We start from the raw sequence: 13,804 nt of genomic DNA, 5'->3' as shown, positions 1-13,804 counted from the left end.
CAGACCCACAGGGAGGAAGGAGGTTCTGAGTCTCGGCTGGAACAGGCCCATCCCCTTGCCAGTTCCGGGTGCCACTGGGCTTAACAGTCTCAGTCATGCACCATCTCAGTTGTTTCATGAACATCTCTGCCAGCCTAAGACCCTGACCCTGCCTTGCTCCTGATATTCAAACAGACTGAAACCCCAGAGAACAGGCATAGACCTTACACCACTTGCCTGTATGAAGTTCAGAGGAAAATAGGGCATTGTGACATGGGTCTTTACACGTGTAATTCCCTCTGCCTGAAATGCCATCCTGAGTGCCTCCCATGGCTCCTTCTCAACAGCCAAGTCTTAATCTTAGATCCTGTCCCCTCAGAGAGGCCGGCCCAACCCCTTTTACTTAAGGTCTCCAGAGCTATTATTCCCCATGCTGTTCTTTTCCTTCGTGGTACTCATCACAGCTATATTTTACATATATTCAGTGATTCTTTTTTTCATAGCAGTCTCCCTGGAGTAGACCAGAAGTCCCACAAAAACAGAGACTTCATTTGTTTTCTCCACCGTTGTATCCCCAATGCCAGGCTCAGTGTCAGACAATGGAAGGGCTTAAGTAGTTTGAATGAGTGAATGATGACAGAAAGACGTTGGCAGGGAAGATGGAGGTGGTAAGGCTGACCGAGGTGCTGAAAGGAGGCACTGCTGACAGTGCTGCTGGTGCTGATCCCTGAGGATGACTCCTCAAGGCCCTGCCAGAATGCATACTTAAACACCAAACTTTTCAGCCATAGTCATTCCTGTCCCACAACTGTGTCCACTCGTCTCATCGCAAACAGTGTATCAATAACCCTGTCCCTCTATCTTCTTCCTTGCTGTGGCCTTAATTTCCCTCTCTGAGCCCATTTCATGCTGAGGAGGCCAGCACCCCCTGGCCCGGCTCCTTCCCCTGTGTTCCTCTGCTGAATGACCCTACCACAGCCATCAAGCCGGAGATGGGATTCACCCCAGACTCCTCCCCTGCCTTCATTTCTCCTTTCCAGTGAAGCCCCCAAAGCAGCTGACTCTGTATCTGAGGTGTTTTCTGAGATCGCCGTCTCTGCTCCATCCCTTTACAACTACCATACTTCAAGGCTGGATGATCTCTTGGCTGAGTGGTCACTGAGTTTTACAGCTGGCTTCTGAACCTTCTATGAACCCAATCAAGATTCAGGGTGATCATGTTCCTTCTCTGCCTAAAATACTTCAATAGCTTTCTTTAGTCTACGGACTCCTCTCCCCGTTTATGAACGTGGGGACAAGGTTCTTCACGACCCTTGCTCTTCCGGCGCTTGTCTCAGACCTTGTATCCTGCCCTTGCTCTCCTGCACCCTGCACCCCACTTGCAATGCTGCAAACACAGCAGGGCTCTTTCTGGCTCCACGTCTGTGATAAACGTTTGCTCACCCCTCAGTTCAACTGCAAAGTCACACCATCTGGGGCTCATTCATCTGAGTCCTCCCAGGAGCCCCTCTATTGTGATGGAAGGCTGAGTCCTTTTAGGAGGACGCTTTTTGCTTCTGTCTTCCTAGTGACCTGGTATTCCTTTGGTGAACCACTTCTTTTCCACTCCCAGTCAGAGGTTTGGGTAGAACAGATAGCTATGTGACCTGGGCCTGGCCAGTAAGAATATCATCTAGCTATATATTGATGTTGAAGGCAGAGCACACGATTCAATTCTGGTCCAATCAATCAAGGACCATCTGAGGGCTTTTGTGGGAATCATTAGCAAAGACACACTTTCTTTCTGCTAGGGCTGCTAAATCAGTAGGATGGGGGAAGCTGATGGTGGTCAGCTCTGCTACCTCACGGGGAAAGTCTGCCCGAGAGTGAAGCCAAGACCCAGGAAGACAAAGCTGTGCGAGGGGGAGAAGCAACTACAGGTGACCTTATCTACACGCCTTGATCCAGCAGTGCCTGAAGCCAGTATGGACTTCTCAGTTATAGAGGACAACATATTCCCTTTCTAGCTTGAATCAGCTGGAGATGGGTTTCTACATCTTGAAAAAAAAAAAAAAGAATTGTAGCTATTACATTTCTTTTTTAGCCCCAGGGGAACTTCTGTATGCCTCTAAGAAAAGTACCTAACACATGCTATTGTAAAGCACTTAATTATATGCTTAATTATATGCCTCTCTGCCCTGATTGTGAGCTCCAGGGTCCTGTACAATGCATGGCTATTACATAAACATCTGTGGAGTAAATAAATATCTCCCTGGGGATGGGACTGTGTTTCTGTCTCCCTAGCACCTAGCAGAGCCTAGTTCATAGAAAGCTCTCAATAAATGATTACTGAAAAAAAAATAGGGAAAAATTAACAAAGAATGAAAATGATCTAAACCAATGGTTTGACAAAATATATGTGAATGAATAAATAAGTGAATAGTTATTAACAAATCCCCATTGGCATGCTGTTTTCATTCTAATTATATCTGAATCTAATGACTCTTGAATGAAATATCTAGTTAAAAGTCACTGAGATCAAATGGTTCTAGTTGGCTCAGATTCCATGGGCAAAATGCTTAATAATTAAAACTCAGTGTTTCAAAAGGAGAAATTGTTACTAGCAAAATTTCAAACTGAATGTCTGTATAGTAGATGGGAGTTTTTGTATCCCCACCTATAAAAATAAAAGCAAACCACTGAAGGGAAACAAAGTAAAGAAAAATCCTCAAAGTTGAATCCAGAGAGTAGGTTGAACCCGCTTTCCAGAGAAATTCTCTTTTCAAAAACAGCTGAAGGGACTTTCCTGGTGGTGCAGTGGTTAAGACTCCACACGTCCATTACAGGGGACACGGGTCTGATGTATGGTTGGGAAATTAAGATCCCACATGCCTTGGAGTATAGCAATAAACGAAAAACAAACAACTCCCCCCACCAAAAAAAAAAACAAAACAGCTGAAGTCTATTGGGCGGCCCTGGGGGCAGGACCTGGTAACACTAGGCGTTGGAGTCGACTTTCTCCTCTTTTTTCCCAGGTGGAAGGGGCTACTGAGGCTCAGAGGCGGATGGCAGAGTCTCCAGGGTGGGTGCCTGCTGGAGAGAATCCTCCCTAGAGAATCCGTGGGACCAGAATTCCTGGGCCTGTGTCTCAGGGGTCAGGAAGGCTGCTCCTACATTGGCCAGGAGACCCAGGCAGCAGCCCTAGAATGATGCCCTCCCACCCCTCATCTCCCTCTCTCATATCAAAACGGTACCCACCCTTCAAGGCCTGGCTCGAATGCAGGCCCTGCCTGGAGGCCCCAGTCTCCTGCCCCAGGACAGTATCCTCCTCTAAAACCCTGCAGCGTGTTCTCCTTCCTTTTCTTATTTTGTATGTTCAGTGGAGGCAAGGCGGTCACATAGAGGCCTGTGGGGGGCTAGACTTGAGGGCCCAGAGGGAATGGGCAGCAGATCCCAAATGACTGCAGTGAGATGAAGAATGAAATCCAAGCAGACTGAAGGGAGCCAAGAAGGGAGGCCGAGGGGCTGCGGCACCCGGTACAGACGGAGCCACAGAAGATGGGAGAGTGGTCTTGAGGCTACACAGAAATCCTGCACGCAGGAAGGAGCTTTGAACTCCCTCCACCATACACACCCCTGTGAACACACCCCTGTGGCTGGCACTTCAGCTGGCCCCAGAGAAAGGGTGGCTTCCACCTTGAGTGCAGGCCAGGCCTTGCCTGCCCTCCCCGTCACAGGAAGAAACGGCCACAGGGGTGGAAGAGGCAGCGGAAGAGGAGCCACGGAGGGAGCAAGGCCCAACAGATTCTGCATCCTCATCAATCCGAGACAGTGAGAGGGGCTGTGCCTCCCCCCTCTCTACAGAATGTCTTCTCCACACGCTGCCCCTTCTTCCCAACCCTGCAGACTCCTTAGGGCCGCTGAGGTACCGCCCTTGCCCCAGGCCGGCTCAGAGCAGCCATCAGCAGCTGAATGAGTTGAACTGGCCAGCCCAGGGCCTGGGTGTAGGCAGAGAAGAGTTGCTTTTCACAGTGCGCTCACAACGTGCAGCTCTGAGAAGACAGTTGCAACCAAATCACCCCCACCTGCTGACTCTGCAAGGGTGTCCTCCTGTCTGACCCAGGGGCTCTCTGCCAGTTCCCCTCACCTGGTGCCCAGGTAATTCCCCAGAGCTGGATCAGGCAAGTGTCACTCTGCCTGGTGAGATGCCACTGGGCTTGCAGGCTGGGCCGTGGCCATGGTGGGGTCACCAAGAATCGGGCGAAGCTCAGAGTGGCCTCACCATACCCTTTTTCCCTCAGAGAGTGAGCGCCTTGCTTCTAGTCTCCACCCCAGCACTAAGTCAGGCGGCAGTTTACATGTTTATCCTTCCAACATGCCTTGTAGGTTGGTATAATGAGCCCCATTCTTCAGATGTGGAAACTGAGGTTCAGAAAAGTTAGTAAATATCCCAGGATTACACAGCAATGAAGAGGTGGATCTGGGTTTTGAGCTCATGTCTGTCTGAGTCCCAAGTCTGCCGTCTCTTCAGTTAGATGCCAAGGTGCAGGCTCAACACCTAAGGTTGGAGACACTACGCAGACCTCGCCCCTGTTCTCGGAGGGGTGTCTGGCTTTCTCTCCTCTCATACAGCCCAGGGGAAGCTCCTGCTGAGATGCCAGTGGACAGAGTTCAGCATGAGGCAAAGGGGAGAGATTCTGGGTGGATTTTAACTCACTGATTTTCTCCATGATGGAGAGGCCGCCTCTGTAATGGCCTGGCAATTACTTCTCCTCATTATGATAACATGATCCTAATTCCCTCCAGGGACCCAGAAGCCTGGGCTTTAAGAGACTCTTCTGCATCCCTTAGTCCCAGCCCTCTGAAAAATCCAGGGGCCTCATGAGGAACTGGAGCCGTGGTGAGTGTATTTTCATAGAATTGGAGAGGAAGGAATAGGGCTCCCTGAAGATCACTGCCAGCAGATGGGGTCACAGCAGAACAAAGACCAGTATCCACCCCTGAGAAGGATCAGTGAGCAAAAATTGGTCCCTAAATTGAGTTCAGTGAACTAGAAGTATGTATGTGTCAGGGGGGTTGACTTGGTGATGTGTATATGGCAATGACTTGGAGGAGAGAGTGTCCTTTGGCTGTGTGAGTGTGAGTGTGTGTGTGTGTGTGTGTGTGTGAGTGAGTGTGTGTGTGTGTGTGTGAGTGTGTGTGGTAGGGGAGTAATACCAAATCTGCTATGTGGATTGTAACTCTCAAGTCAATTCAAGCCCAATTTGGCTCCTGGTCAATCACACGCACAAAAAGACAATTAACTTTAGGGAGAGCAAGTCTAAGACACTTGGGACCCCCTCAGCATGGCAGGGTTGCAGGGTTCAGTGCTCACTACAGTAACAACATTTTCCCACTCAAAACATGTATGGTCGGATTCTCAGAAGCCAGGGATGGGACAAGCACAATTACGGGTAGACACCATTGTTATGTACCCCTCCCACCCCGTCTTTCAGTATGTCAATGCCATTGATTATATCCTGCCACATTTTTGGCTTTGAATTGTCCTTTGTTTTATGAAATCATGTCCTGAAGAGTTGGCAGGTTTTTTTTTGTTTTGTTTTCTAATATCCTTATTTGGCAAAATAAAAAATTATCAAGCCTATGTTTTCCCAATCATTTGGAACTTGAAGTCCATGAAGTCCAAACCCTAATTTAAACTCTCCTGCTTACATCCTCCTTGGAGGGGGAGGAGAGTGTGGGAACTGAGTCAGGGACAGTCCATGCCACCATCCTCTTCTGAATCATCACAAATCTGCCACCTGATAGAGGAGGTGTGATTTAGTCGCTAAGTCGGGTTTGACGCTGCAAACCCATGGACAGGGGCCTATCAGGCTCCTCTGTCCACTGGATTTTCCAGGCAAGAATACTGGCATGGGTTGTCATTCCCTTCTCCAGATAAAGGAGATAGGCTTTTTTTTTTTTCCCCTCTAAAAGGTGTATCTGTTTTCTCAATAGATGAAGGGATGTCTAGTTGTTCAAAGTCATCTTTCCAGATGTCTTTCTCTGCTTGGTGAAGAACTCAAGCTGCTGCTGCTGCTGCTAAGTCACTTCAGTCGTGTCCGACTCTGTGCGACCCCACAGACGGCAGCCCACCAGGCCCCCCCGTCCCTGGGATTCTCCAGGCGAGAACACTGGAGTGGGTTGCCATTTCCTTCTCCAATACATGAAAGTGAAAAGTGAAAGTGAAGCCGCTCAGTCGTGTCCGACTCTTTGAGACCCCATGGACTGTAGCCTACCAGGTTCCTCTCTCTATGGGATGACTCAAGAGAACATCCTAAAGTCCTATTGCTTTTATCCACTGATAAAAGCAATACACTCATAAACCAGGAGCATCCCATTTTCACATGAGTCCAGGGATCCATAAAGGAGAGGGGCTGGGGAGGGAGCGGGTTCTTTGCACAGACTTCCTGAGCCTGCAGCTTTGGTCATCCGTAACTGCTATGCAGGTATAAATTAGAAGAACAAATGCATCCTGCCTGGAAAGGGTTACACAGACCCTGTAAATGATTATAATTTAATCTTACAGCAGAGTTCTGAATGACTCCCTTAACGATTGCCTCTGCTTAATTCCTTCCCCACTGAGTGACTTAATAAGAAAAGGAATACTCTTTCACGTATGTTTCCCTCCAGAAGTTTGAACAACCGCGTAGACTCACACCTCGGGGTAGGGTTGGAGGCTGTGGGAGACTATTTGGCCCATGGATAAACAAGTGCATCGCAGAGGCCTTGGGGCTGGAAGAGAGAGAACCAGCAAGGATATCCATCTCGGTATCTGTTTGCAGAAGTGGAAACTTGGATATAATCCATCAAGAGACCTGATGGAGTGAATTGTGTCATCTCACAAGGGAATGCACCACCATCGCGACAGTCCTTCACAAACATTGCATGACGCAGTGTGCTGACGTGACTAAGAAGATGGGCTTTCCAGTCCAGCTAACCTGGGGTTGAATCCCAGTTCTGCTCCTTACTACCTGTGTGACTTCAAGCCAGTGACCCAACCACACGGGGCCTCATTTTCCTCATCTGTAAAAGGAGGAAGATTATGCTACCTACTTCATAGAAGTCTAAATGAAATTACAGCTGTAAGAGCTTAGAATCAGCCTGCCACATAAAAGCTCAATAAATACTGTTTATTTATTAAATAAATTCTATTCTCACACCTATTACATTTAGGAGACATGTGTAATGGTATAGAAAAAATTTTCATGATATAATGTTCAGTTAAAAATATATAGTTACTGACATTTTTCAGATCTTAATTTTTTAATATTAAACATATATATAAATGGCCAGCTAGCTTGATCTAGGCAAAGCAAAAAGGCCAAAGGGGAATACATCAAAAAGTTGATACTTGTGGGACTTCGCTGGTGGTCCAGTGGTTAAGAATCTGCCTTGCAGCCTAAAAGAGGGGGGGATCTGGGGGAGAATAGATACATGTATATGTATGGCTGAGCCTCTTTGTTGTTCACCTGAAACTGTCACAACACTGTTTATTGGCTATACCCCAATACAAAATAAAAAGGTTTTTTTAAAACATGAATCTGCCTTGCAATGCAAGGGACGTGGGTTTGATCCCTGATCGCAGAGCGAAGGTCCCACATGTTGCTGGGCATCTAAGCCCACAAACTGCAACTGCTGAAGCGTGAGTACTCTGGACCCTGAGTGGCACAACTAGAGAGCCTGTGAGCCATAAGGAATGATCTCGAATTCTGCAACTAAGACCCAATGCAACCAAACACAAACAACGTTAATACTTGTTATTCATTTCCCTATACCTTTTAATATTGTCCAAGTTTTCTATAAGGAGCATATGTGTGACATAAACGATCAGAAAAATAGGTATTTTACAAAAAGAGGGCAGGGAGACAGAAGGTCTTCGGACTGGGAAGGTCACTGGGAGTGCAGTTTGGTGGACAGTCATCTAGACTTTCATCCCAACACAGAGCTTGGACCAACCTCCACACAGCAATCAGCCATCGGCTCACGTCTGCCTGTCTCAACACCCCATTCCAGGGCAGTAAATGACCTGACTTGGCCAAGTTTTTGCAACACGCTTATGACACCAAGGTCTTCTGACCCCCGTGTCAGCACACCTTCTACCACTACATGAAATTTGAATTTCCTGGTCCCCGAAGCTCAAAGTCCATATTTGGCAGGAGTCTGTTCCCACTTTATCCCTCTCAAATAGTCATGCTTGGGGCCTGTGGTGGATTTGTCTGTTTTCCTCACTCTCAAAGGGCCATGTCTTACTCAACTGGCCTTTCTACAACAAAACCTGGTATAAAAGAAATGTTCAACATCAGCCGCTCTTTTTCTTCCTCTCCCATCCTTCCTCCCCTTCCCCACCCTTGTCTCTAGCCCGCTGACCACTGTGTCTATCTTCCCAAGGGACTATCCATCCCTGACGCTTGCAGCTGCCACTTTCTGCTTCACTCAGGCCCCTCAGTGACACCTCTTCCTCCTCAGTCCCAGGCAGTGAGCCCCACCTTCCCTGGCACCAATCAAGATTGCAAAGCTTGGACCAACCTCCACACAGCAATCAGCCATCGGCCCCCATCTGCCTGTCTCAACACCCCATCCAGGGCAGTAAATGACCTGATTTGGCCAACTTTTTGCAACACGCTTATGACACCAAGGTCTTCTGACCCCGGGTCAGCACACCTTCTACCACTACATGAAATTTGAATTTCCTGGTCCCCGCACAATCAAGACTGCAAAGAAGCACGCCTGAGTGCATCCTTCTATTGGCTCCCGATGTGCTGACCCAGTTCCCACTGCTGCCCTCGTCCTGATAACAGAACCACATTATGAATGTCACACCACCATTCTTGAGGCTTGTCACCCTAATGGAAAGCGCATCACTCCCTAAGCCAGCCCCAGCTAGGGCCCACCCCATGGGTCCAAGCCTGGGAGACCACAAACAACCAAGGCCGGTAAGCCTTCATCATCTGTCTCCTCCCAAACCTGCCGACACCAGAGTCTCCATGGCAGCAGAGCATAGCTCACAAAAGCCCTGCTTTGTGGTGAAGCCAAACAATAGGAAGTAGGTTAGCCCTTCCCGCAGGAACCGAGGTGTGATAATGCCTCTCCCGTCTCAGAACCCTGGGCATGGGAAAAGCAACCGCCACTCCATGTTCTAGTCCCTTTGTTGGATGCTTCCAGCAATGGGACAATATTTCAAATCATTTCACTGAGACCCTATCCATGTCCTGATACCACTGTTAGTCTTAATGCAAGTGCCTTGACCAAATCCCATCCTGATATTCTTCAGCGAGGACATGCTTCAAATCAGGTACCAAAATCACCGTGAAAATTGACCCCAGCTCTGAAAATATGCAGTGACTTCTCATTATGAGGAAAGGAAACTCTCCAGCAGGGGGTAGAACAGGTGGCAAAGAGACCTCTGGCTGTAGGTCTAGGCGCTGAGGGGAGCGCATCCCGGGAAGCCACAGCTGCAGGGGACAGGATGGGGGGAGGGGAGGGGAGGGACGGCGTGCTTACCAAAGGGAGGAGCCTTCGGTCCCCGTGACTTCCAGGAAGTCGTAACCGTCCTCCAGCTGGAAGTCAATAAAGACCAGGGCGATGGTGTCCCCCAGCTCGGCCAGGATGGTCCAGGTGCAGTCGGCGTTGTTGTGGTACTCCGAGGGGAAGTGTGGGCTGGAGATGAGGCCGCTCTGACCCCGCAGGGTCCCGCCGCAGGCATCGTCCGCTGTGGGCAGAGACGAGAGGCTCATGTGAGTCCAGGTCCTGGTACTTAATCGTGTACTTCATGCACGAGAGGCAGAGAGGATCGTGGGACATGACCTGCAGAGAGGGTGTGCCACAAACTTCCAGAGCCCTGATCACGCACCAGACCCTATTCTGAGGATTTTAGTTCTTCTTCTTCTCATTGAACAGATGAGGAAACCAAGGCACAGGGAGGTAAAGCAACCTGCCTGAGGTCACACAGCCAATGAGCTAGGTCAATGAGCTGGGTCAACTCTGCCTGTTGGAGCATGTTTCTAGCGACTACACCACACTGTTGCACAACGACCAAGAAAAAAGGAGAAATCAGTTATCACACTTATTCCCACGGTCATGACTGCCGTGACTAGGACCTTGTTTCCTACCAGATCCTAGGAAACTTCGGATGTGGAAGTCAAACTGTTAGTCGCTCAGTCACGTCTGACTCTTTGGGACCCCATGGACTGTAGCCTGCCAGGCTGCTCAGTCCCTGGGATTAACCAGGCAGGAATACTGGAGTGGGTTGCCATTTCCTTCTCCAGGGGAATCTTTCCAACCCAGGGATCGAACTTGGGTCTCCTGCATCTCAGGCAGACTCTTTACTGCCTGAGCTACCAGGGAAGTGCTTGGATGTAATGGAACAAAACGAAAGCTCATCACAGTTCCCTGAGGGCAAAACTCAAAGGGCATTTACAGCCTGGCTAGACCTCTGCAATCTTCCCTCCTGCTCCTCGGGCCCAGGTCAGCTGGGTTCGAGTGCTGGGCATGGTCACACCTCCTGGGCTTTGCTCACACCGCTCCATCTGTCTAAAATGCCCCTTGTCCAGAGGAAGTCTTCCGATGCTTTGGGATCCAACTCCAATGCCACCTCTCAGTAAAGCCTCATTTCCCCATGCTTTTAATAACTGCTCCCTTCTCTGTGTTCCTGCAGCAAAGTGTGTGACTTCAGTCATCGTACTTGGCATTGTGTGAACGACCTGTCACATGTCTGTCTGCCACTCTAGGTTCTTAACTTGCTGGAAATCCCAAGGGCAGGGACCATGTCTTCCTCATCCCCACAGCACATCCTGATGGAATCACTGCTCCAGCCTAAATCCCAGCTGAGACCTGATATGCAGAAACAAAGATCCCAAGACCATGCTCTGATATATAATAGTTAAGAACGCTGGCTTTCCGATTTTTGCACACCTCAGTGTGCCCCCCTCCCCTGCAGCTTATAGCTGGGTGGCTTAGTGGAAGTTATCCAGATTTCCTAAGCCTGCCCTCCTGGAGCTTGTATGCAAGTGGTGAGGGTGGTTTAGCTGCTAAGTTGTGTCCAACTCTCGTGACCCTGTGAACTGTAGCCCACCAGGTTCCTCTGTCCATGGGATTTCCCAGTCAACAATACTGGAGTGGGTTGCCATTTCCTTCTCCAAGGGATCTTCCCCACCCTGCATCTCCTGTATTGCAGGCGGATTCTTCACCGCTGAGCCACCAGGGAAGCTCCTTGTGTGCAAGTAAGGGATAGTAATCCACTTAGCAAAAGCTGTATCACAGATGTGGACTAAATTATAAAGGAAGGAAAAATGTAATATCAGGGTTCAAATGTGTATCAGAGGCAGCAGAGTAACAGTAACCAAAGTTACTGTTTATTAAGCATGTACACGGCGCCAGGTGCTATGCTAACTACTCTACATATTTCATGACTCTGTGACATATCATTCCCATTTTACAGGTAAAGAAACCAAGGCAGAGAGTTTCAGTTATTTGCCAAAGGTACAGCTTATAGTGGACTTCCCCGGTGCCTCAGATGGTAAAGTGTCTCCCTACAATGTGGGAGACCCGGGTTTGATCCCTGGGTCAGGAAGATCCCCTGGAGAAGGAAATGGGTAATTGAAGGAGCTGGGATTTTTAAGCCCAACAGTCTAATTTCAGGGCCAGTGCTCTTAACCAACACTCCCTTATCTCACAGGAGTACAGTTCACACTCTGAGGACAGAGATTAAGTAGCACATTACTTTGCTTGGGCAAGCTTAACAGAGGCAGTACTGTTAGGGCAGGGTTTTGAAGAATGAACCAGAGTTCACTACATAGAGAAGAAATGGAAGGGCATCGAAAAGAAAAGAGAACCAGAGGTCATAACCATGGAAGCACAAAACCACAGGGCAGATCTAAGATAAGTCGTTCGAGATGGTCTGTCTAGAGCAGAGTGAACAGAGGGGAATGATGGGCAGTGGTGCTGGAGATGGAGGAGCCATACGACAGAGGACACTGGCTCCAAAAGATCGGAAGCAGTGGACTGCATTGGAAAGAAACTGGATTTTCGGGTCAGGAAGGTCTAGACTTGAATTTGGGTTCCACAATTCGCCAGCCCATGGGACCTTGGGTGATTTATTTCTCTAAGCTTCATTCTGCTTCTCTGCAGAACGGTTTCTTGTGACAGCTGAATGGGCGCATGAATATGACAGGACCGAGCATCAGCCAGCGACAGGCCTGTGCTAGACGCCCAACTAAAGGCAAATCCTCCCTGTCCTTCCACTTCATCTTGAGGATCAAAGACAGTGAGGAAACAGGATTATATCTGCATCTTAGACCACTGTGGCACAGACGAGGACTGAGCTGGGGCAGTGGGCAGGATGCTCTCAGTAGCACAGAGTCACCACAGTCAAGGTAAGGCCGGATGCGATCCGAGCTAAAGGACCTGAGGAGGGTGGGAGTTGGACCTGCTTGACAGCTAGTGAAGAAGTGGAATCTACAGGACCAGCAGTCAGGAGGCATGAATGAACCCCAAGCTTCAGGCACGAGCATCTGGAGGGACAAGAGATGCCACTTCCTGTGTCAGGGGACCCAGGAGGAGGGGGGCGCCTTGTGATGTGGAAGGCAGGCAGTTTGGGACACCACGGGGTAGAGTGTGTGCAGGGGGTATCCCAGTGGAGAGATGGAGCTGACAGCTGGATACACAGAAGCAGTGTGGGATGGAGATAAAAGTGGGTTTATTCAGAGGTCCTGAACTCTCCTTACTAATGTCATTCTACAGGGGTAAGGTCTATTCAAGACAATGAGCCCATTTCTTCTTTCTTTTTTTTTTGGCCGTGCCATGCAGCATGTGGGATTCTAGTCCACTAACCAGGGATCAGACCTGTTCCCCCTGCAGTGGAAGTGTGGAGTCTCAACCTCTAGGCCACCAGGGAAGTCCTAAGAATGAGCCCATTCTTAAATGTTCAGCTCCTTGGTATGTATGAGCACAGAAATGAAGGCATCTCACTCAGTAGGTACTCAGGAAAGTTTCCCTCCCATACCCACTAGGTGAGCAGCTGCTATGTGCTAGACACTGGGCCAGGCCCAGCATTACATCATGAAAAGCATGATCTCATCCCTGCCCGGAGAGTTTCTCTGAGTGGGGGTAGCCAGGCAAACACGCAGTGGCTCCCAGAACTGTTATAACCAAGGGGTCAAGGCACAGTGACAGCTGAGGGGACTTAAGAAGGCTTCACACAAGAGGCAACATTTGCGTTGAGATATCCATTCACTCATTCAACAAACATTTACTGAGTATCTCTTATGTGTCAGGCACTGTTCTAGGTACAAAGGATTCATCTGCAAATAAAATTCCTACCCTTGTGAAGCTGACATTCCAGTCAGAAGAAAACAGACAATACTCAAGATAAATAAGTAAACTTCTTCCCTAAGTAAACTTCTTTCCCAGCAGTAAAGAATCCACCTGCCAATGCAGGAGATGAGGGTTCAACCATGGGTTTGCTCCCTGGGTCAGAAGATTTCCCTGGAGAAGGAAATTGCAACCCACTCCAGTATTCTTGCCTGGGAAAGCCCAGAGGAGCCTGGTGGGCTACAGTTCATGGGATGGCAAAAGGGTCCGACACGACTGAGCGACTAAGCAACAAAGAATGATAAGTGAAGTGGTGCCCAATGCAGGAGGGGGATGGGAGGGCCTCACACTAAACGGGGTCAGAGCAGGCCTCGCTGAGAAGCTGACATTTAAACCAGGACCAGGGGGAGGCAGAGGGGAAGCGCGGTGATTATCTAGAGGAATAGCATTCAAGATAGAACAGCAGATGCAAAGGCCCTGGTGTGCAGAGGCCTGG

General features: G+C 49.1%; 1 protein-coding gene across 2 annotated transcripts in view; it reads right to left on the bottom strand.

Annotated features, from left to right (window-relative positions):
- CSMD2 (CUB and Sushi multiple domains 2) overlaps positions 1-13,804 on the bottom strand; it is a 677,707-nt gene that overhangs the window by 405,805 nt on the left and 258,098 nt on the right. For both annotated transcript variants that reach the window (XM_040231766.1, XM_040231767.1), the window contains exon 5: positions 9,502-9,709. In XM_040231766.1, the coding sequence (XP_040087700.1) occupies positions 9,502-9,709 (208 nt within the window). The remainder of the gene's footprint in view (positions 1-9,501; positions 9,710-13,804) is intronic.

The sequence above is a fragment of the Oryx dammah genome, unplaced genomic scaffold, assembly GCF_014754425.2.
Source record: "Oryx dammah isolate SB20612 unplaced genomic scaffold, SCBI_Odam_1.1 HiC_scaffold_28, whole genome shotgun sequence".
Lineage (NCBI taxonomy): Eukaryota > Metazoa > Chordata > Mammalia > Artiodactyla > Bovidae > Oryx > Oryx dammah.
This window is presented reverse-complemented; position numbering and strand designations above follow the sequence as displayed.